The sequence below is a fragment of the Anser brachyrhynchus genome (genome assembly GCF_964034855.1).
Source record: "Anser brachyrhynchus genome assembly, chromosome: 1".
Classification (NCBI taxonomy): Eukaryota; Metazoa; Chordata; class Aves; order Anseriformes; family Anatidae; genus Anser; species Anser brachyrhynchus.
This window is the reverse complement of record NC_137694.1, coordinates 113,911,108-113,936,366: the sequence shown is the minus strand read 5'-3', so window position 1 is coordinate 113,936,366 and position 25,259 is coordinate 113,911,108. Positions and strand designations below refer to the sequence as shown.

The 25,259-nt window shown below is 38.9% G+C and overlaps 1 protein-coding gene across 1 annotated transcript; it reads right to left on the bottom strand.

Moving 5' to 3' along the window:
• Positions 1 to 1,002: 1,002 nt before the first annotated feature.
• On the bottom strand, positions 1,003 to 24,999 carry IFNAR1 (interferon alpha and beta receptor subunit 1). Its single transcript, XM_080560139.1, has 11 exons — positions 24,766 to 24,999; positions 16,511 to 16,631; positions 14,836 to 15,029; positions 13,177 to 13,334; positions 11,926 to 12,073; positions 10,851 to 10,965; positions 9,822 to 10,024; positions 8,488 to 8,642; positions 7,533 to 7,686; positions 5,207 to 5,361; positions 1,003 to 2,590 (listed from the first exon to the last, which is right to left on the bottom strand). The coding sequence occupies exons 1-11, from the start codon at positions 24,848 to 24,850 to the stop codon at positions 2,366 to 2,368; spliced, it is 1,713 nt and encodes a 570-aa protein (XP_080416265.1). The 5' UTR covers positions 24,851 to 24,999; the 3' UTR covers positions 1,003 to 2,365.
• Between the last annotated feature and the right edge of the window lie 260 nt (positions 25,000 to 25,259).

Genomic DNA, 25,259 nt, shown 5'->3' with positions numbered 1-25,259 from the left:
GTTACCAGATGTTTGTTTCCTTTCAAGTGAAAATCCCATGACAGGAAACTTCTGCCTCCCAAGTCCAAAAGCAGATTATATTCCAAATATTCCACAGTATCAACCTTGGTTAAGTGCTTCTGGTTTGAAAACCACTATTTGCTTAACTTGCTTGTGAATTTTATGCTCAATACTGACAAAAAAAGGTGGATTGCTTGCAAAGGATGTTTTCTGCCTATTCAGTAGCATTCACTGTAGAACTCCTTGCCACTAGTTGAAGCCTGACAGTGACAACCTTCACATTAAACAGCTGTTTTCCAGAGTGCTGAAACTCAGGGAGACAAACAATGCCTGGTGGCACTGGAAACAGTTCACAATTATCAAAACAATGCTCTGCAGTTGGTTGCTGAAATATCAGATGAAGCATTTTCCCTAGAAGAGCAGGGAAAAAAAAACCACTTCAGAAAAAAAATGTTTAGAATAGCCCCAAGCTCTAGTGTAGACGTATATCACAATTAAGAAAAACAGTCTGAAATTGGGGTTGTCCAGGGTGTGCATGTGTGTGCACGTAAATGTGGGAAGCCCAGCTACAATATAAAGCACTAAGAGGAACAGCTGCATAAACAAGTTGCCTTCTCAAAGCGGAGCAGCAAACTTATTTCAAAGCAAAATTACTTTGAATGGACTGCACAAATAGACAACTTCATACTGTCTTTCATCTAATATTTCACAACAATTCACAGACTGGAGCTTTTTACCACGACCCCAATGACTGGGATGCTCACATTCAGAGTTGTCGATTTAAACTCTGATTCAGAAAATGAATTAGCATTCCTTTCTGATTTGCCTAGTGCACGCAATATTCCCATATAAGCTCTAATTAAGTTTACATATGAGATTCTTCACACGGTGCTTTTTAGGAAGGACAATAACTGAAGAATCACGGGAATTTCTAACTATGTGATGTAGCTGATATCTCAATATTTTGAAAATATATGGAGCCAAGAAAGGCTTAAAAACGTGTTTAAAGAAGTAAATGTGCAAAATTTATTATGTTCTTCAATGAACACAGTAACAAAGTTTATAAAATTAGATCACATTTGAAAATAAAAAACCATTTAAACATCAACAATTACATGTTAGACAACAAGCAACATAAAAACAATTTACTCTAAATCAATTTCTTCATAAGAAATGAACTATTTTGAAAATCAGTTCAAAAGAAAAGTGGCATGCCAAGTGAAACAACATTGCAGCATCTTTTTATTTTGGTACAAGGAAATGTTTGTTGACAGAATGAGACCGAGTTGAAAAAACTTTGAATGACAAGCGTCCTCACCATGCTGTTAGAAGACATTTCCTAAATTCAGCTTGGATAATTCTAATTACAGAAATAAGTTCCTTTGTTAAAGGAGATTCACATTTGCAAATCCAATTCAATTAGAATTGTTTTACGCTTCTGGTTGTCTAGCCATGAGAGAGAAGAAAAAAGAATATTCTTCTTAATGTGCCTTAACATTAAAGCATTTTTCAAAGTATTATTTAAAGTATTCATTAGTTTCTTCCTGCAGTGTATATCTGGCTTGGACGCTTGTCATCCTAAATGCAGAACAATACAATTTGACTATACCTCTATTTACAAAGAGCTTCCACTGTGAAATTTTTCATTACAGTGGAGTAAGCCTCTTTCCTGACTCTTCCCCTCCCCAAACTTGCCCAGGTTACCAAGTGCTGTAGGAGAAGAGCACCCTGATGCAGGGACACAGCTTCACAAACACAAAAGCAGACATCAGAAGTATCTGATAGCCGTGGCCACGAAAATTTACAAGGATGCTCAGAGGAGCTGCCTCACTGAGACTGTTTTCTCTGCATCCTTTGCTTTGGACCTGCTGAACCAAAAAAGCACTGCCCCCAAGGGGCTGGAAGAGAATATCACAGTTCTTACAATTGTATCTGGCATCAGTTTTCTTCTGCCTGTGTAAACACTGTAAGACTCAATACTGTAATTTAAGTATTCTTTCAAAGCACACACTGGCACTCAAAGCCTTCTTGTGGAACACAGTAGGCTTTCACTGAGGTTATTAGGTTCAAGTATATGAAGTGTACAGACTTGTTCCTCTTTATTCAGATGGTATTCTTTTTATCACAGGATGAATATTCAGTCAAAATGGTGTAAGATAACAGAAGTCAAATGTGTTTTAACTTCAGTCAGCTTGCTGCAGAGAAGGTGTGTAACTTTCCACTAACCCAGTGGAGATTTGGAAACGTCACCACAAATATCCCAAAGCCATACTGTCTTCGTTAGTCCGAGACTTTCATAATAAAAAAAAAGTTTAAGTGTTTATTACGCTGCCAGTCCCTCATTTGAATTTTATTTCCTTAAAAGTTATATTATTTCCTTTTCTAGCATTCCTTCTGACCCTTTGCTCCCTGAGGTATCATCATCATTAGAGTAATTCCCTGAATCTCGACTGCTCTGTTTAGAATGTTTGTAGTCTTTGAAATCAATTTGATTTACTTCTTCTATGATACTTTCAATGACATAACAACTTTCTATTGGTTCTTCTGCAGTGGGCAGATACGGACTGCCAAAGAGCTGTCCTCCAAAACCCTGCAAAAAGAGAAAAGAGATGAATATTCATGCCTAACATCTAAATAATGACTCCATTTAACACCACAGTTGTACAAATCTAGTTTATCACATTCAATAGCATCATAAGGTTTTCTACCTATTACACACTGTTTCCCTAAGTTCACAAATGAAAAGTTACAATGAAGTTTAGCTGCATTTATATAATCAAATACTGAAGAATGATTACAGCATTTTAACCTCAGCTCTTTTGCTGTTTGCAGCTGTCAATCACCTATATAATTGCAATATTTCTTTGACTCTAGCCTTATGAGGAAATAAAGGAAAACCCTAATTCAGAACATTTTCAAAGATCACGTGGTAGCATGTGGATGACAGACGTGTTCGCAAAGTATATGAGTGATTACTAGTTATTAAGCAAAGTTTGAATGAAAAAAGAGAAAGCAAGCTGCTGCAGCATGATACCGACCCTTATAGAGCTCTCAACAGCATATTGCTCTCTATCCTATGTGCCTTAAATCTAAAAAGCAGTTGTTTAAATCAAATCCACTAGGAAAGTTCTCAGTCAAATATGCATCATGTTAATCATGTTACCAGTATTCTACCAAACAAAAGAGCTAAAATGTTGCCTTACAAACTAATCAAATTCAGATTCGCCCTTGCAAATTATGAGACTAGTTTACAACTGTAACTTTACTCAGAAAGCTCTGTACACTACATACCCTAAGGGTGTCAGTGAGAAGGAGAAACACATTAGGAAGGTCACACACTGCTCAAGTCAACGTTTTGAGACACTGAAGAAAGCAAAGTGATGAGCAGCTCTTGCTACATTTCAAAGCATACCCACATTGACACGTTCTGTTCATTCTAGAACGGGATCACTAAGTACTATGCCAAGCAAAGCCAGAAATTGCACAACAACTGCCTTTGTGACTTGAATCATCCCAGTCGCTAGGTCAGAGGATGGTAGAAGTGTTTGCGAAGACTGGACTTTCATTTTCATGTCCTGAATTTTGACGAACAGGCAATAATGACTGTTCTTTGACCACATGGCCTCTCAGATCATAAAAATACGTGGAAGAAGCGTCAGAAAAGCAATGTGGCTTTCACAGAATACACAAGGCTGGAAGGACACTCCCAACTCTTTCCAGCTTCTTGAGACAGGTATGGTTTCTATTTGGTTTAGTGACGTTTCATGCAATTCTCTTCCATGAACACACCCATGACCCATATAACCATTCTTGTATCCACAAAAGCTTGTGACTAGGTGATCTGCAGGTCCCCCTGTCTGAAGGTGTTTTTGTTTTGAACCTGGCTCCTATGAAATCTATCTGATGTCCTCTTTCAATGAAAGAGCCAGAAAATTATCTATCAACCCTTATTCATAGAATCTTAGAATGGTTTTGGTTGGAAGGGACCTTTAAAGATCATCTAGTTCACCCTTCCTGCCATGGGCAGGGACACCTCCCACCAGACCAGGCTGCCCAAAGCCCCATTCAGCCTGGCCTTGAACACCTCCAGGGATGAGGCATCCACCGCTTCTCTGGGCAGCCTGTGCCAGGGCCTCACCACCCTCATAAAAATTTCTCCCCAGTGTAAATCTATCCCCTCTCAGTTTAAAACCACTGCCCCTTGTCCTGTCACTACAAACCTTGGTAAAAAGTTCCCCCCTCACCCCCCCATCTTTCAATACATAAAGGGAGCTTATACAAAAGGCCATAAAGAGGTCTCCCTGGAGCCTTCTCTTCTCTGCACTAAACAACCCCAACTCTCTCAGCTCCTCTTCACAGGAGAGGTGCTCCAGCCCTCCCATCATTTCCAAGGCCCTCCTCTGGACCCACTCTAACAGGCCCATGTCCTTCTTGTACTGAAGCTCCAGACCCGGGTGCAGCACTCCAGGTGGGGTCTCACAAGAGCAAAGCAGAGAGGATGAATCCCCTCCATCTGCTTGCTGGCCACACTTCTGTTTAAGCAGCCCAGGATATACCTGGCTTTCTGGGCTGCAAGTGCAAATTGCCAGCTCATACCCAGTTTTTCCATCCAGCTGTATCCCCCAAGTCCTTAGTCCTCCTTTGCAGGGCTGCTGTCAATCAATTCCCCTCTCCGGGGGACTCATGCTTTCCTTCCACGGAAGCCTTCAGAGAAACTACTGAGGTCTAACACAACGATGGAAAAAGACAATCCAGAAGCAACAAAAATCAAATGCTATGCAGCAAGAAAATAACAGCAAGCTCTTAATTGAAAGGAAGTGAGTAAGACAGAGTACTCATTTTATGCCATGCACCAACAGGGAGAAGGCTAAAAGGCTAGAGCATACTGCCCCAGATAACATGATGGGAAAACAATTCTGGTCTCAAATGGCAGGGCAAAAGTACATACACAGGGTAAATATGTGCACTGGAATAAAAAAAGGTTAGCAACATTTTTGCAGAAATAAAAAATTAAAATATTTGCTAATTACAGAATCCGAGAAATTGATACTTTTTTTCATTAGGAATACCTGCACTTTGTCGAAACCTGTATAATTAATCTATAAGACCATAGGATAACAAAGAAACACTTTTTCTATAATATTTTATACTATTTTTTCTAAAAGTATGTCTACTTAATGAATGAGAAAAATCAATCTTGTCTCACCTCTATGTTCAGAGGAGGCTTGCATGATGGAAAGAACACATACTTGATTTTATTATAGGCTTGATACAGGAAGAAAATGAACAGTACAGCCACAACCAAGACAGCAATCAGGGCAGTTACAAATGTTGCTAAAATGATCAGAGGTAACCTTTTATCTAAAAAAGTGAATGTGAAAAAAAAGGCAAAAACAAACATTCAGTCTAGGTATTCATGAACCACACAGATTAAAAACAGATGACCCCCCCCCCCCCCAAATCCGCTACAGTATTTATCATCAAATTTCACATTCCTTCACTGCTATACCCAGGCATGACGATCATTAGGAAAACGATGTCATTCTGTATCTTACATAATTTTATTAAAAACACAGCCTAAGAGATTTATCAAACATAAGAACACGTGCATTTGCATACAGGATCAGAACCAAGATCCGATTATTCCCTCCCTCTTTGACAGCAGGACCGAAAGGCTGCGCAGACAGTTACCATGAAAGCACCTGGTGTATATAAATCTATTACCACTCTATTGTTTGTGTGCAGGTTCTACCCTCAAAGGATATAGTATGTAACTAACAGAGATACAGGAGGAAGACTTTCCATAGTTTATGGAAAGAGAACGGGCAATTAAAACTGTGAAGTTGGCCCATGTTTCCTTAGCTAAGAAATGATTAGACTGCCCAGACTTGCAGGGTCTTCAGGGGCACAAAAGCACTCAAATTGTTTCTTGGACAGGAAAGGAACTCCAATGCTAAGATTCAGATGACTACAGCCCAGCTAGTAGGGAGAAAAAGGATCTTCTAGCAAGCAGCTCATCCATTCCTCTTAGATGCTTACCTAGGAAGAAATCAATCCCAAGGATGTTCCAACTATTTTCTACACCAGTAGTCTAGACACTAGCTCAGCACAAGTTTTTATGCTGTCAGTATAGAAAGGTGAGATGAATTTCGCCTCAGTGCCCAAACACAGTCCTGTATTGCTGTGTCAACCCAGGAACTACAAAAAGCCTTCCAACAGACTAGACTCGGTTCTAAGACTTAAGGTTGGGACCTTGTGGAAGAAGTATACAAAGGCAGAATCCATCTTTTGATAGCAGAATATTCTTGCCAAAGAAACCCTTTACCTGAATTGACATATGCTAGTCAGTGTGTAAGTTAAAGAGTTTTGCAAGCTTCCTTCTCACTGTCTCTGTTCTACTTGGCAACACACTCTCTGGCTCAAACAAACTGAAGGGAGCTTGAACACACTAAAATAGCAGATACCAGGAGATGCTTTACAAATAATCTAGAAGAGACAATCAGTTCTTTTTAATCTCTTTTTCCAGTTAGTACAAGTGATATAAGGAAAAAAGAATTCCACGCTGCAATATAAGAACATATGGGAAATACAGGGCATGATCTGTCGAGACTCTCTACTGAGAGAGACAGTCTCAATGTACTGCTTAGTGCTAAATAGAATAATTATAAAAGAAGGGGGAAGAGTAATACCTAACCAGCAAAATAGTTACAGAATTTGCCTTGTGATGCTTGAAAAAGTAAGATTTAATTCTTCTTAGGCTTGATAAAGACAAAAAAAGAGGACTACATATACTAATAAATCATAGGAGCTTATGATGTGAGAAAGTAATAGCATGATTATTAAATTTTCTTAGCTTTAAGTCAGTTTGGGTATTTGTTAATTTTTCTAGTGTTACAGGCTCTTAATAGAAGATAACTAGTCAAATTAAATTCAACAGACTATCATACCCTAGTGTTCGGAGTGAGTGTAATCCATCTTCAAACCCCTTTTCATTTTGCACAAATGCTTTTACCTATGATGAGTCTGAGTGTCTTCATCTATAATTTGTCCCCTCATGATTTAGCACATTATTTTTTTTAAATTGAATTAATTCATAGAATAATTAAGACAATTTCAAGAATAAAATGTTCTAGAAAATGTAGTATTCAGTGATCTCCTGCACCTTTCTAAACATATTTAGGAAGTGACTGAAATTAAAGCTTGCCCATTAACAAGTCATTGTACAGAACTAAGTTTAATTTGCAATCGTTATAGTTATTCATCTGAGAATTTCTAAACTGAGGTATGTTGTGCAATAACAAACACAATTTTATTCAGGTCAGACCGGAAACCATATTAGCATAGCTAATGCAAGAGAACACAGAGCAGTGGAGTGACAGACTGCTGATATGATCTCTGGTCTAATGGGTGCTAACTTGGTAAGGCCATTAAGTAAAATTGCAAGTATTTCCAAATTAATGAGATCTGCAAAGGCCTATGAACCTTTAACAATTTTGATTCCATGGGCATAACAAGTCCCAAACAATTCCTACCTTCAGGTGTTTTGATGCATTCCTCGTTGCTGAAGGGACTGCTTTTGTTGTAAGTTTCTGAAAATGCTTTTACTTTTACACAGTACTGTGTTGAAGGTGTTAGATCAGAAATTGTCGCTATTGTCTGTTTTATCTCTTTCACTTTCATTTTCTCCTGAAAAAGGAAATTTGGAAGAGTAAGACACACATAAACACTACAGGTGCCACACAAACAGAACAGATTTTTGGTCTCTGCTGAAGAAGTAATTCTGCAAGAAGTTGGACACCCTTCTGCATTTGGATTGAATAAAATAGAAGATACCAAAAAACTCTAAAGCAAGAACAGTCAGCAAACATTTATTGACAAAAGCAAACTATTTTTACCAGAGTGAAATTTTACAGCTTAGAAGTGATATGTTGTGTGCAAAATTTAAATTCTTCCAGCTGCGGTTTTTCTTTGCTTGTTCCACAAGTTTACAGATACATATTTACTGGTTACTGTAACAATGTTTTGCTATAAGAAACATTTAAAGAATACAGAAAGATGTATTAAAATGTGAGTTAAAAGCATGCAAGACTTCATCGTTTTATGATATGTATGGCAATAATACTGCAAATACAGTGAGAAAAGAATTTGAGGGATGGAAAGCTACATTAAGACAATACACAAATCATACTGAAAGACACTATTAGAAAACGAGCGATCTGGCAGCTTTATAAAACTCAGTGTAATTCTACGGAATCGTTGCATGTGTGGCTACAAGAATTAAGAAAAAGATGAAAATCTCCTCAATTTGTAATAAAAGTAGTCTTAGCTAATTTTTTAAAGAATCTTTCAGAAAAACAAACTGTTTGTATGATTGATACACTGTACATGTACCTTTTCTGAAAATAAGCTTCTTGAGAAGAACTTAAATGTAGTATTTACGTCATAACAAATCTCATACGCTGTTTGAAGTATTCAACGAGTTCATACCTCATTATCTGATGAATTCTTCCGATACACAATCCGGTAAGATAAGTAATAATGCTCCGTCATGATTTCATTTTCAGATCCTCCTGGAGGAGAAATCCGGACATGTAGCAAAACATCACTGACATCCACTTTTACAGCAGGAGGGCCAATTTCATCTTAAGACAAAAAAAAAGTCAAAACTGAGACAGAGTACAAATAAAAATATTGACTGAAATATTGCAATTTAGATCTCTGACTTTTAAAAAAAACGTATATTTAAAAATCTGACTTGACTAACAGCTTCATTTAGAATCAGGTCCTGTGAAATATTTCAATTATTTTCTCTTTGCACATTCATATTTTGTTTCGGAAAGTTTCAGTGCCATGAAATAAGCAGACAATGGGATTCACTCTGTGCTAAAAAAAGTGGAACTACTGAATGCTTCTTAATTCGATCAGGACATGGGCCCTCTTTTTCACATATACCCTCTTCCACTTACTTTGAGTTAAAATTGAGAAGCTTTTAAGTTTTTGGTTTCATTTGTATAATTGTCACTATTATTTAATTACAAAAAGCTTTGAGAAGGGTAAGCTGACCTATGGAATAGCTATTGATTCCATCTTTAATATGGAAGGAAATGGAATATTACATTCTACATGTTAAACATTTTTTGACCTTGATAATTGATAACTTTTTGTGAAGTCAAATATTTTCGTAAGCTCACGTTTCTTGCAAACCCAAAATATGCAAAACAAGTTACAAATGCTACAATTTCACTTTGGAAAGCATTACATATTTTGACTTGGATGTTACAATGATTTAAGACATCGCTTTTTCATTAAGTTCTTCAGAGTTGAACCTCAGTTTTTGTGTAATACTGCTTCAGCACAAAATTCAGGAGGGCAGGGACAGAGAGCAAGGAGGAGATGAGGGCAGATGCACAAGGAAACAGAGGCGCTTGTTTCCAACCTTATCTGTCTTTGAGACCAATTCTTGGTATCTCAGAAAAATAACACCGATGGCAAAAGTCAGATAAGGAATATTGGTAGTATAATCTCACAAGATGATTAATGCAATAGACAATGAGATTATAAAATGCCATACAGTGCTTCGAGTTTCACTTTCGTAAGATAAGTGATATGATTTTAAGTATAGGGAAAAAAACAGCTGTGCTGAGTAGAGAAGACCAAGGAAAAACTCCAGTGTAACTTGAAGAGGCCAGGGCTCCCAGCAGAGTTTCTGGAGGGGAACTATGTATTCAGTTTCATTAATCCAGGAAGTTTCTTTGTGCAAATACCAGCATTAAGTTCAAGTTGGTTAAGAAATGAAAATATTTAAAAAAACATCTCCTTACTTATTCTTAGAGGATCTATTATTACTTCATTAGACAAGCATGACTTATTATATTGACTCATGGCCTGCACACGGAGGTAATAAAATCCAGAAGTAGTGGTGATGATAGACGTGAAATTGCATTTTGTGTTTGTGATGTTTTCACATCTCGGTACATTGAGCCACTTCTCAGAGTAATCATCATGAAGTTTCTTTAGATAACCACTGCAAGAGATATTATAATGTTTTTATAGGGGGTCCACAAATTCCAAAGCAGCACATTCACATTTAGAATACTACAAACAAAAAATTAAGAGGTCTATTCTTCCAAATAGAAACTATATATTTTCCATTTATTACTGAAACAATGAAGCCAACTGGATCAGGAAATACAAACCAGTGCCTTAATCAATCCTCACTAGAAAAAAAAATGCATTTGATTTTAAAGTTTTAAAAATTCAAACTAAGATCTTTCAAATAGCTCTATTAAGTGGATTATCTTTTATGTCATGCTAAAGGAATTCCAAAAGAATGCTACTTTTTATGAGGTATCTCTCACCATTTAGATGCTGGTCACAATACTTGTGCTACAACTAGACATAAAAATATAGATTTAAAAGCATAACACTTTTCTTTTTAATGTTGGAATCTGACCAAAAATAATCAAATATGTTGACAATTGAAACCTTGAAAAACAGCATTTTGCTCACTACTTCAAGTTATCTAATTTCTTCAGATGTAAAGACACAAAGAAATGCAAACCTCGTAATTTATAAAAATGCTACTTAGCATGTATATAGTCCATTCCATGAAGTATTTAACACCCTTAAAATAAGTCTAGTATTCTGAAGTTCTACAATATGATGTTATTAGCAATCCTTTCAAAGCCACGCTATGTCCAGACGATGTATCCAATGTTACACTGAATACGTTAAGCCATGTTTGTGAAGTATTTCAATTTAGCTTCCAGTAAGTGTTTGCAAAATACAACAGCTTACATTTAGAACTACATAATCAGTTTATACAGAGATACAGAAATTGTTTAACTCACATGAGATACTGTACGGTATAGTTCACATGTTGTTTATACGGATTATTCCAATGCAGATGAAATTTCATGTTCAAAGCAAAAACTTTCAGATTTGCTGGACAAAATAAGTCATTTACTGCGTCAAATGGAAAAAGAAAAAAGAAGGAAATCCAGAGTTACTAAAAAGCTTTACAGCAATTTCTCACTGAGTGGTCAGTTGTTCAGCAATTTCACACTGGGCAGTTATCACATAAATGATGGCACACATACAGTAAGTTAGAAAAAAAATCAAAGTTGCCTGTTTTCATTATAAAGATAGCAAATTAATACACTGTATATATCACGGAATTTAAATCTTTAATATTACAAGCATCAGTTAAAAAGCAGTGTAGGTAAAATTAAGTACAGATGCATTGAGATTAGTGGAAATAAACTGGTCCGGCAATGACTTGCCTAGAAAACTGTGTAAAATACATACAAGTAAGCATGAAGTAGTTTTGATGTACCATCCAATCTAGCATTTGACTTTCTCAATTCCCACACTATATTTTCCCCTAAAATAAATATTTAAAAATACTTAGACACTTGAACAACATAAAAAAGAATTTAAATTTAGACATGTAAAACAAGACATTAGTTGCAAGCAAATCGCCACTTAGCCATTCTTCAGAATCTGCAAGAATAAAGTCACCAAGGCTTACATGAAAGACGTTTTCTTAAGCTTGGCTCAAGTTTGTGTGTGTACATTTACTGCCAAATACACAAGTCTTTTGTTCTGCCTATGCACACTTCCTTCTGATTCAAAGTCAAATCCAAAAATATCCAGTTTTCCAATATAGAGAAAGTAGTTTTTGCAGTCCAAATTAACGGACAGAATTTGCCTCAATGAAAACCTTTTTGTACTATTAAAATTATCATATTGACAGGTGACACATTATATTGATTTAAAACAAAAAATCTAAATTGTCAGGACTGCTTTTATACCAAAAGAAGTGGGAACTTGGCATCTCTGTGCATTTCTATTGTGTTAAAACAATATACTTTCCAAAAGTTTAAATAAATAATCAATTTAAAATTAAACAGTTTCATGTTTTACCTTTACGGGTAGTTTTCACACAACGAATGGGACTAAATAAGCCTTCCTGAGAGTACAAAGGAAGAGTTGCTTGAACTTTTAAACAATAGGTTGTCTCTGGTGCAAGATCACTGATTGTGTCCGTAGGAAAAATACTTTGACTTCTGACCTATAAGAAGGAATTGTGAACAAAAATATGAACAGCACTTTCCAGATAAGCTGATTTTTAAAGTATCTTTTCCCCCAGGTTTCAGCCCATTTATATAATATACCCCAAAAAAAAAAAAAAGGCTAAAATAGGGAACAAAGGATAATACATGGGCTGATTAGTGCTAAAGGGAAGTTTCAAACTTAGCCATGAGACTGAGATACTCCTTTACACATGAAACCGGGTGTCCAGTTGCAGGGTTGCAGCACTGCTGTACATAAAGCAGAACTTACCACACATTCGGATGCATACTCCGAAGATAAAACAGTGCATTTGCATTTCTCAATTCATTAATCAAACCTGTCCCCCTCTCCCTACTGCTCTCTCCCTGCTTAGCTGACCAGACTTCTCAGTGAAGAATTTTTGCATGCAGCTTGCACTTAAGGCTTTTTCCCCCACTTTGATGTGTAATGACTACGTCTTCCAAATGAACATAAATCTCTCTTCAGTTCCTGGCCTAATCTAGCTGGCAACCATTCCCCTAAAAGGATAAAAGGAAAGATTGTTTCCACCTTGGTCCAGAAAATGCTATATCTGCTGTGCAAGATTAAGTCTTGGAAGTTAATTTACAATTCTAAGACCTCAAAAGAATCCTTAAACTCTCCTGACATACAATAAGAAAACAAAGAACTTCATGACACAGAACTGCACTATGACAGTTAGTCAAGCTCTCCCCTCCCATATCTACACCTCATTGTAAATGCTTCTTCCCACTACCCTGAACTCTTTCCATTCCCTGTTCCTCTTAGTTGATGGTAGCTGCTGCTCCAACTTATCTGAGATGGTTTCACTTGGTTCCTCATGCATTAGGCTCCAGCACTTAACAGAAATACAGAACTTGTATCACAAAATATCCAACACAGTCCTCTAGTTGAAAAAAACACACAAAACAACCAACCAAAAAAAAAGAAACCTCAACTTCCAAACTGCATAGCAACAGTTATACTGAGTTACAGAATTAAACACAGTTACATAGTTATACAGTTCGATTTTAGAACATTAAGCAATTAAAGTACATCTTTGGCAGTTGAGATCAAAACGCAAAAATCAAAATGTAATCATACCTCTGCATCTGATGAATTTTCCCAGATAACTAGATTATATTTAAAACTCAACTGAGATATCCACATTTTTCGGACCTGATTTGCTTCTGGAGAAGAAACTTGAATTTTAATGACACCATTTACGGACTGCAAATGTATTTCTGGGGGACCAATCTGAGCTGCAAATATTAAAAGAAAAAGAAGTCAGCAAGAATGTTTAAAGAAAAACTACTCAGAAAGTAACCTACATTAATAAACCCACAGTAACTGCATATAGCACCCTATTTTGGTTTGGACAGGTATACTCTTTGCTGGGTAAAAAACTGGGTGGATGGCTGGGCCCAGAGAGCAGTGGTGAATGGAGTTTAATGACAGGTCCTGCACTTTGGCCACAACAACCCCACGCAACGTTACAGGGTTGGGGCAGAGTTGCTGGAAATCTGTGCAGAGGGAAAGGATCTGGGAGTGCTGATTGATGCTCACCTGAACATGAGTCTGCAGTGTGCCCAGGTGGCCAAGAAGGCCAAGGGCATCCTGACTTGCATCAGGAATAGTGTAACCAGCAGGACCATGGAGGTGATTGTCCCCCTGTACTTGGCTCTGGTGAGGCTGCACCTTGAGTGCTGTGTTCAGTTTTGGGCCCCTCACTACAAGAAGGACATCGAGGCCCTGGAACATGTCCAGAGAGGGGCTATGAAGCTGGTGAGGGGCCTGGAACACAAGTTCTACGAGAAGCAGGGCTGAGGGAACTGGGGTTGTTTAGTCTGGAGAAGAGAAGGCTCAGGGGAGACCTTATTGCTCTCTACAACTACCTGAAAAGAAGGTGTGGGGAGCTGGGGGTCTGCCTCTTCTCACAGATAACTAGTGATAGGACTAGAGGGAATGGCCTCAAGTTGCGCCAGGGGAGGTTCAGTATGGAAATTAGGAGAAATTATTTCTCATAAAAAGAGTGGTTAGGCACTGGAACAAGTCGCCCAGGGAAGTGGAGGAGTCACCATCCCTGGAGGCATTTAAGAAAAGGTTGCATGTGGTACTTAGGGACATAGTTTATTGGGTAATATTGGTGGTAGGTGGATGGTTGGACTAGATGATCTTAGAGGTCTTTTCCAACCTTAATGATGCTGTGAAAGTCACAGTACTTGCCTATAGGTTGAAAGTTTTACTACTTCTCAGACAGTAAACTCACAGAAATTCAACCAAACTACCACTGTCACTTGGTTCTAACAGTGAGGTTAAAATGCAATATTACTAATGAACATTTTCCAGAATCTGTAATGAAAATCAGTGATATATTTAAAATAAGAAAAGCAAGAAACCTAGCTCAACCAATCCAACAGAGGGAAGGCAACTGTATCATACTATATCATAATGAAAAATCAGAAGGTCGTTAGAAGACTTCCAGAAAAGTCTACTACATGGAGATTTTTTTTTTTTTTTATTAAGTCTAGAAAAGCAGCAACAGAAAACTCTGTCATAAGAACAGCATCACTTTCAATACTTTTTCCTTTCCAGAAAGGAAAGAATAACAGCATTCTATCACCTGCAAATACCCTGTATTACTTTAAGGTTGAGAAAGTCACTAGTTCACGTTATGAGCAATGGAAACCACATGTATTTTTCCACAGTAAAGTGCCAAAGGACATTTAACTAAAAACGTTGCAGTAAATACGGAGCTCATACCTATAAAATATGGAATCATTTCAAAAACACTAGACCAGGGTGACTTGTCTTCCTTTCGTTCAGCCCTTACACGCACAAGATGCGTATCATAGTATTCAGTTATTGCTGAAGAAAAGTCACATTCTGTGTCAGTGACATTTTGACACCCAGGCAACTCCTTCCATTCCGTTTCACTTGTCTTAAGATCACCAAACCTGCAAGGTGAGTAAAAAAAAAGAAATCACACACACAAAAACAATTTACAATACAATCTAAGTCTTCAGTATTTTCCTTTTCTTCTTAATGCCAGTAAGTGTCATGTTGCTTAGCATTTAACACCAATTACACTGGTGTTAGTGATATCTGTTTCATCAGCCTTGAGTTTATATTACCATTTAATCCATTAACCTAATCTATTACTTTATTAGTTTAACCTTATTACCCAAGGGTATCAGAATTTGTAGGCTGGTAGTTAACATTTGCTTTATTCACTGTGTAAACACAGCGTCTAGAACAGTATCAAAGAATTGTCAAAATCCAAAATTAGATCCTTAATACATTACCCTAGTTCGGTAAGGATTTTATAAAATCATCGGAAGAAATTTAAAAGTCCTAATGGCAATAAATGCTTAAGAAAGCATAAAAGAACCAAAGAAAATAATTCTAACATTAGCAAGGGATGTAGATTAGGGGAAAAAGAAAAAGCAGAAAAATAGTTTGACAATAAATGCTGGAAAACAAGCTTTCCAGAAGCTTTATTTCTTGCAAGCTAACAGACAGCAATACCTGTTTTAACAAACAAGCATTTCCTACAAGAATTAAAAATATTCTGACCAAAAAAAAAGAGGCAGAGACTTGAACTAGTAATTGTTTGTCCTCAACGCCCACCTTTCAGACCACTTATGTTTTAAAATAAATCTGTACTTTCAATGTAACTGTTTGTCATTTACATATTGAATGACAGGTTTTGTTTTTTTTTTTAATCCACAAAATTATACATTAAGAATTCCTAAAATAAAGAACTTCTTCAGCGATTTTATCTTGGAAGTGTTTTTAAATATTTGCTTGTCAGTATAATATGTTTGGTATTTTGTAATACATGTCTATGCATAAGTATTGGTATATGAAAAAAAAAAAGAGAAAACAAAAACCACAAAGAAAACCAAGTTAACATTTAAGAACAAAAATTAATTTGTTTTATCTGGTCATTAAAATTTGCAGATGAGAAATCTAGATTCATAAATACATTGACAGATTATTCAAGATCCTACACTGAAAATTCTCTTGAGTTCTGTGCACGTATGTGTGTCTTTCGACACAATCTAGCTCAAATAAAAAAAACACAAAACAAAGCAGAGTCAAGAAATCTAAAAACTACACTTCCAAGTGTACCAGTTTATCTTCTCTAAGAATCGTTGAGGTACTGAGAATTATTACGAAGTGTGGTCTGCATTTATAAAACATCCCTACCAGTGAACAATCTAATTTTATGTATAAGATAGAAACACGAAGGACAATACTAGGATTCTGCTTCATTTCAAGACTTAATCTTCCTGCTTCTACTTTCTGAATTTCAAAGTCCTAGAAGTTTTAAATGGCAGCATCAAGAAGCATAGTCATAAATCAATGAATTAATTTGCTCTTCTACCCAAATAAGCATCAGATACTTCTGGCTCTGAATAAAGCTACTACTTACCACTGATACTCTGCTGAAAATGTCACATTGGTATCATTCCCCGTGTAGTTCCACCTTAGAGTGAAATTTGTGTTTACAACATAGACCTGAATATCCTGAGGACTCTTCAGATCAGTTTGGCCTATAAGAAAATAACAAACCTATATAAGGACTGGGATAAATATTTTTTTTACATAAATTGAGGACCCACTTTTGTTAAAAAAAAGTAGATAGTTATGAAATATCAATAAACATTTCACTAAGTTAAAAAACAAACCAAAACCAAAACAAAAACCCACCACAACATGCTACGCAAACGGCACTTCAACATCTAGCCCAGGAGTTGTACATCGAGTAGCTTCTTTGCTTATCTGACCACACAAGCTCTCTCCTCCCTGCTTAAAGTTCTCCGCCCACTTCCCTTTTAAGAGCATGTACAGATGTAGCATTCAGCGCCTGTAGTTCACGGCCACAGGCTGGTTGTACGCAGCCGGAATGCCTTTAAACCAGCATTTTGTTGGCTGCATCCAACATCTGGATCTCAGCTGCAAACTGCTAGGGATTAACCCGCCGCTGTCAGCTCACAGCTGCGGAACAGGTAGAGCTTACCAGCCTTGTTTTATGTCACGCGTTACCGTCACAAATTCGATGTACAGCCTCGAACGTAAATCCCATTCAGGATCTTGTACCTCACTTAAGGTCTTTCCTCTTACACAAGGAAGAACACATAAAACAGCTTAAGGAGGGCAGGGGTCACGTCCCAGGACGCGTGTACGAATGACCAAAACACCAAGGGAAAGAGCAGGCCACGGGAAGAGAAGACCTGACTTCTGAAAGGCAGATTGCCAACAAGAGGGAAGGATGCATGCTAGAACCACCCGCAGGATAGCTCCCTCCTTCTGTTTTTTTCCACCTTTCAAAAAAAATAATATTAAAAAAGTCCTGTTTCCTAACTGCCTTATAGTTACCATTAACTTTGAGATATGCAGAGTATCCCTAGGTGTTCCCCTTAGGGCACAATTCAGCTATTGGAGCACAGACCAGTAATAATGCTACAGGGGAAGGAATTACTCTGATATTTATGCAAATTGAACATTATCTGGCTACTTTTAAGGTACATTTTACTTTGACACCAGTCCATGGCACTACTTCAAAACAGTGAGGCTACAAAGTTATAATAGGGACAACATTTGGTCTGAAAGTTTTCTAGTAATACTATCCTAAACCAGACTCTGGCTTACAGAGCAGAAGAGAGCAGGGTGGGAAAAAAAATATCATTCATACACTCAATGCCTGTGTAAATAATTACTGGTAAATTATTTTAATAAACGGTATGAGAGAAAAACATTTTCTGAGAGCATAATTTAACTGCTGAGGTTTGAACAGCTTCCAATAGCAGACACAAAGCAAGTTTTTGTAGTTCTCCAGCAACATGCGCGCCAGGTTTAAGAGCCTGCCACGGTAGTGCTAAACAGAAGGCTTTACAACAGGAGACTCCCAAGGCAGATGCTGTACACGGAGCAACAGGGAGCCTTGACAAACTGTAAAAGGCAGTGTTAAGTAACATAACATTAGTTGAGACCCACCGTGCACCTCTAGAGCTCCAGCACCGGTAAAAAAAATATATGTTATGATGCATTACGATAATTAGTTTCATTTTCCAATCCTTATCTTACATGTTGTACGCAGCTTTACAGTAAGAATTATTAAAACTTTTCCATTGGGGTCAGTGAGGAAAAAGGAAGTCTGGTAGCAGAAACAGAATTGTTACAAGATTCTTGTTCTGAACAGCTACACTACTGCCCCAAGTTTTTTTAAAAAAAGCTGATGTCAGACTTCAACACTTTAAGCTAAGCCAGCTTTTTCTAAAGCTGGTAAATACCACAGCAAATAATCATATCCTGTCTCTGGATACAAACAGCACTGCAGAAGTACAGCTCTGGGTTCTGACATTTGCTGTTGCTTTTCCAAATGAATTTGTAAAACTTCATGGCACTTGGTATGAATTCAAGTGCTCAAATTAAAATTGGCAAACGTCACGAAATATAGATTTCAGCTAATTATTAAAACCAATGTTTCAGAAGGTTTTTTTTTGTCCCCTCCCACCCACTGAACCTCCTCCGAAAGGCTTCAGTCAGACGGCATTTATGAAGATGTTCGAGGACTTTTCCATCCCAGGCATACCCAAGAAAAGGAGCCAACACTATGACTCTGAAAACCACATGAAACGTTATAGCCATCAATATACTACTTAACTATTCTTGTAAAACCATCAGTAAGAAAACTGTGTGCTTCTTTCCCCCCCCAAACCTTTAATTTTAACTACTAATTGGGGGGGGCACAGTGGAAGACAGAAGGGAACAGTTGTTGGAAACTACTGCTTACAGTTCAGTGGGGTCATGCCTGCACCCACACGCTTTGCCTTCATATAAATCTAAGTAGTATTTTTTCTACTCTATCTAAACATGAAACATAACGACATCACACACATTCAACAGTTTTGCAGAAGCTTAAAATCTCCCCCTGTCAGCTGGACTAAAATGTATCAAAATCATCTCTTTCAATAGCAGTGAAATGGATAAGGAAGCTCACTGAGAAGAGGATGTTAACTTATGAATACAATTTTTTTCCCCCCCATTGGTTTTATTGTAAGATAAAGTTCAAATACTTTTCCAAACACAACACGGACTGTTTTTGAAGTATCAGGTGACGTGGGAAAGCATAAAGCTTTTTGGGAAACGAACTAATAGGTAGGTTGGCACACAAAAGGTGCCAAGCTACCAGCAACACTTCCCCTGTTCGGTGTGGGAATTGATGCTTTCTGAAGCCTATCTGGACAAGCAAATTTCTCCAGAGAAGTAAATTACTCTGAACTCTGCTGCAACCCTTTTTGACGGTCGGACAGTGAATTCAGAAGGTCTTTATCCCCCAACAATTTCAGTAACAGGCCCAGAAGGTTGTCACGAGTCTCAGATGTGACTGCCTCTTTTCTCTGAGAACTTCCTCTTGCCAGTTTGAACACCGTGGTCTCCAGCCTGATGTTCACCCTTTCGCAATCCTCCTTACAAACTGCTGGAACCAGGCATCCAGAGCTGTCTTCGGTGGCACACGACAGCCTTTATAGGCTGTTAATAAACAGAAACATGCTATTCAGAGATACCACCCGCAAAATTACTTTGAACTCTGTAATACATTTTCAGGTAACTTGTATCAGCTTCCCAAAGAAAATCTCGCAGCTTTGATTTTTAAGAAAGCTGTTCAGTGTTATGTTCAACACTGCTGCACAAGCGTAGCATTTGTGGTCAGCGCTCAGCAGTTGCCAAAAAGGGCAAAAGAGGGTGGAAAGGACAACCCCAGGTATGGAATAGCTCTGTCCTGGGAGGAATCGGACTGATTCTTCAGCCTGAGGGAAGGACAGGACAGAGCTACAGACACCAGAGGAGCAGTGGGGGGGGATGCGAGCGGCAAAAGACTCGGCCGTCTCTGCAACACGAAGCCGGAAAGCACCAGCACAAGCAACGCCGCGCTACTCAAGAGAATGAAACTGCCGCTTCATTGAACGCTTCGGCTGCGGAATCCCCTCCCTCAGTGCTGTCAACACCAAACTCTTGCCTGGTTTGTGAGCTGAGTCAAACAGAAAGTCTCGGCGCTGCAGACTGCTGTAAGGTTATGCTGTCAGCTGTCACACTGTGTTTGCTTTTGTGTTGTTTCCTCCTCCACTGCTAGCTGCTGCTGCAGAAAAACGCTGGACTAGATGACCTTCTGGCTTCATCTGATGTGAAGCAAAGTGGGGAAAAAAAAAGCTAAAACCCCACAACACCTTTTGTAGATCTACCTTGAGCATGATTAGGTACTTTTCTCCTTGCCCTGGCTGGAAAAACAGATTGTTGCTTTATAAAGACCTCCCAGTCCTCACAAAGGATCTTGATAACTCAAAGAACCCTTACGAAAATATCAAATTTAATAACTAAAATAACTATTTATTGAAGGTTCCAGGTCCCAATTATTCTGCTTTCATTTGTTCACTTCATCTTCTGTTGCAGGTAAAAGGAGGGATACAATCAGAGATCTAACTTTAAATTTATACTCTGAGGAATCTGTTTGGTTGACATTTATTAAAAGGTGACGATCATCGATTCCCATTTTAACAGTTCCTAATCATTCCTTCATCCGATACAAGCACAGAAACTGAGCTGGAAGAAACCTTGCAAGATCACCTACGGCTCACACTGGAGAAAGCTGGTGGCTGTTCTGTGTACATCAGAGGTTTATGTAGAGAAGTCTCGTGGCTGCCACCACTGCATCACCTCTTTTTACAGGCCTCCGATCTCCTGAAATGTTTCCCTATACCTACCATTAGAGAAAGCTTTCTGTGAATTGGGAGTAAAGAACTCCCAAATCAGATTTCATAGTAGTTTCTGTTGGAGATCTCAATCTTTACAGACCAGATCCAAGTTTCTGTATAGCAAAGATGTTTGCTTAGCTGTCTTTTATAGTCCTGCAAAACCAGGAGTGTAACGCCGATCTCCTCTAAGCACATCTAGCTCATGTCCATGGATACTAAAGCACACTATTCTTTTATAGTCTTATATCTCTTTATTCTTTCTAAGCATCAGACTCTTATGTATTTGAAAACTAGGTTAAACATGAGTGACAAGTAGAAACCTAAATGACAGCTACAGTTTTCATTTTTCTTTTTAGGTCAAATTTCCTAGCTTTCTGAATGACTTTCATTCTTCTCTTCTGCATTCTCTCCAAATGGTTGTGCTCCCCTGGAACACCGTAATTCAGAAAGTCACAATACTCTGGCAGAGATTTATAAATGGAGCCTAACTTACAAGAAACATGACCTAACCTTTCCATTCTAATTGACACGACTCTGCCCCAACACTTCTTGGGTTTTCTCCAGTACAGCAATTAAACTTTCAGACAAAAGCTCAAGGCACCATAACACCGCAGATCTTTATTTAATTAATTTTTTTTTTGGGGGGGGGCGGACTGTAGAACTGATATAACTGATATTTAGACCATAATTTGTCACCTTCTACTTGCCTAAGAACAAAGCGCCGGCACAAGTCCCTTCTCGGTGCCAGCAGGCCTTTTCCTGGGACATTTCTCCAACTTGTTGGGACACTTCTCAGTTCCACTCCGGCTGTTTCAAATAATTGCAAGCTTCTCCCACTCAGTTAAAGGCAGTTTTAATAGGTTTATGCTGTTCTATCACAGACTGCTAGCAAGCATCCATGTAACGCATCTTTCCCTCTTGACAGCAAACTGTAATGTGATTTAACAAGGTGGAAAATCATACTGTAGTAGTTTAACATACATTACTTTCTCCAGTATGCTTATGAGATTAATACACAACATAGATTCAAAAGCAATGCTGAGCCAAAATGACATGCAATCAGAACCCCTTTACCCACACACCTTTTATTTTAAAATAGAAATTCAGGTTGATTTAACATTTGTTCTCGATAACACGTACATGGATAGTTGCTCTACACCCATCCTTTCGCATAGTAACTCCTACTTCCAGTGTTTTGTGTTTGCTTACCTAAATCAATCACCTACATCCCAATAAACAATAAACCAAGAATGCAGGAGTAAGCTTGGTAATATTTCATTCCCAGAGAAGTTTCATGGTTTTGCAAGAAAACAGATATGCAAAGCAACATTTATTCCAGCATTACTGGGGCTCAGCTGCCTCAGCTGACTGATTCAATAACAAAGACAAAAAGCACGCACCGCTGCCTAAACTTCCAGTTCCTTATCAACCAAACCACTTTAAATTCCCATCTCAGGGACAAGAAATCAAAACAGAAGCATCAAAAAAATACCCTTTAAAAATCTACTAATCAGTTTTCCATTCATTTTAATTTTCTGGTGTTTCCCATGAATAATCCATTTGAATACAGTAAATACTTCCTTCTAGCTCATAGCTGATACAGACGAAGAGAGAGAATTTGTTGAAGATGGCAAAACTCACAATCCACTGCTGTGATTTACAGATACTCCCATGGAGAGATCTACAATGTCAACAAATACAGTTTTTTGCTGCCTGAGGAAAAAGCAGATATCTTATAAACTTACTGTGAACCTTTAAAACAGTTTCAAAACTAAAACTAAAAGTTGTCAGATCAAAAGTTATTTAAAATAATACACCATTTCACTCAAAGGGAAGTGGTTTTTTCTTGGTCTCCTATTTGAATTACAAAGAGAACTACAGCATGAAAGTATATATATGATTACATGTCCTACTTCATGACTGTTATAATGCTGTATTCTAGCGGGCTTCATAACAGAGGAGATAAGAGATGATTTATTTTTCCTCTGAAAAAAACAAACCTGTTTAAGATGTAAAAATCATATCAAGCCTGTACTTAAACTGAAGTCTTTGAATAACTTCCTCAAGTCCAACAGTCTGGCAAAGATTCGGTATCTGGGACCAGGATTTAGTTTTAGGGACAAAATCGCTTTTGGCATCAGTATGTTTTATTCAAATTTATCCCAACGGATGTGATGTACATAAGAAATAGTTAAAGACTAAAATTGATTAGCAAACAAAAAAACGGAAAAGCTGTTTTCTGCTTTCTCACTAGAGGAAGAGATGAAAAGATTGCCTTATTTTAAAATAGCCTTGACATGTAGTTGCTTGAGACAAAATTTCTCAATGGCGATTCTTCCACTGCCTAGTAAACAAATTTTAGAGTCGTGAAGAAAAATGTTCAATTATCTTTCTTATACACATTTAAATTTAATTGAAATACACAGGCAAAATATTTTTTGATTCCAAATGGCACTTGATAGAAGACACTGAAAAAAAAAAGTAATAACCCTTTTCCACGTAGAATACCCTTATCTGTAAAGAATTTAACATGAACGCATATTACAACTGTACCAGCTCACACAGGCTCATGTGAAGCATGAAGTTACGATAAGCCAAAAGGATTTCTAAGATTTCTGTAACCCACGTGTTTTCGATATCTAGCATAATCTAAATAGTAGGAGTCACAGAAAAGCTCAGGTTATACTGATAGAAGTAGGGCCTAGACAAGAGCGTCTAACACTAATGTAGATAGTGAGCAACTAATCAGAATCAAACTCGGCATAACAAATCAAAAGCAAGATTTAAGTTCACCTCTAAAATCAAGATTTGTAGCTGATTTATTTTACTAGTAATTAAAATACATTTAAAATTAATTCACGGTTCTTCACATAACGCATAACAACACTCTGGTATTGAGGACAACATTGCAAGACATTAGACTGCCAACAAAACAAGATAAGAAAGCGAAAAAAAAAAAAAGCTTATAGCACAACTGCCTATCACCCTTCCCCTGCCATATTTTAATAAACTAAAATAAACATTAGTGCCTGACCACCCTCTCGGTGAAGAACCTTTTCTTAATACCCAACCTGAACCTCCCCTGACGAAAAGCCATTCAGCAAGAGAAAAAAAGCAGTCTATTAGGTAGAAATGATGGAAAATTTAGCTCAGCCTTTCAGCACAGGAAGGAAAGGAGGCCTATTTTGTGTGACAATGAAAAAACATGTAAAGCCACAACCAAACACATGGCAGGGACGACACAGCTGTTACTGGGCCCACAGGCAGAAAGGTGCTGTGGAGACCCAGGGTTGTCGCGGGAGCTTTTAGGAGGGGGACCGCTGGTTTTGACAGGGCAGAAGGGGACAGGTCACCGTAGCAGAACAACTGCTTCTAAACCGACAAGCGGTATAAGGCACGTTAACTGTTTCCTGTGAAGCGTGTGGGTTAATCCAAGCAGCTGATGGTATCACACCGCTTCCAGTTCTGGGCTGGAATCTGGGGGTGATGCCCAAAGAACGGAGCTACAAATCCAACGAGCGAAAGAAAGCAAACAGAAGAGGTCTCGGAGCTGCTTTTCTGCCCAGGCCCTACCACGAACGCACAGTGTGGACCCCAAAAAACAGCCTCTGGTTTTCTGGGTATGCCAAACCCGAGGAATACAGCCTTACACGGGGCTCAGCGCTCAGGCGGCGCCCTGTAACACACCCGTACTTCAAACTACCGCAGCCCATTCCCTCTCCACCGCACTTCACAACGCCCAGCACCGGGGCAGGAAGGCAAACACCTGCCACATACAACGCCCCTCTCTCGAAAGAGCTTCTCCCGCTGCCCAAACACCCACCGCCACCGCGTCCCCCCCCCCCGCCCCGGTCGCCACCGAGCCCGGCGGCGGCGGAGCCCCCCTCTCATGGCGGCCGCCGCCCCCCTCACGGCGGCGGCCGGGGCTCACCTGCGCAGCGGCGGGGGGCCGCGGCCAGCAGGCAGCACCACAGCGGCAGCAGCAGCGCCAGAGCCCGGCGGCCGGCTCCGTCCATCCCGCTCCGTTACCGGAAGGCTCCGGGGCCCGCGCATGCGGGCATAACGGGGCGGAGAGGGGCGGAGAGGAAGTCAGCGGCCGCTGTTGGCTCTCGGCCGGCGTTTGGGTGAAGGCTGGGCGGGCCCTGGCTCTTGTTTGGGTGCTGCAGCCGCTGTGGTGGCAGCCTGATAAGGCTCCTGACCCTTCACCGCGCTCTGCCGGCGTTGTCCGGCGGGTGTTATTCCGGCCCGGCCCCCGAGGGTCGGTAGAGCCCTTCACGCAGCTCACAAGGGGGCTTTAATCTCTGTTTAATCAAAAGTAGCGGGGCTTTGGGCAGCCTGGTCTGGTGGGAGATGTCCCTGCCCGTGGCAGGGGGGCTGGAACCAGCTGGTTTTAAGGTCCCTTCCAACCCAAACCTTTCTGTGGTA

Coding starts and splice junctions, on each gene's coding strand:
- IFNAR1 (XM_080560139.1), bottom strand. CDS start 24,850: ATGGACGGAGCCGGCCGCCGGGCTCTGGCGCTGCTGCTGCCGCTGTGG. Junction 13,335..14,835: donor AATGATTCCATATTTTATAG/GTATGAGCTCCG, acceptor TAATATTTGCAG/CTCAGATTGGTCCCCCAGAA. Junction 12,074..13,176: donor AAAATTCATCAGATGCAGAG/GTATGATTACAT, acceptor TCCTTCTTATAG/GTCAGAAGTCAAAGTATTTT.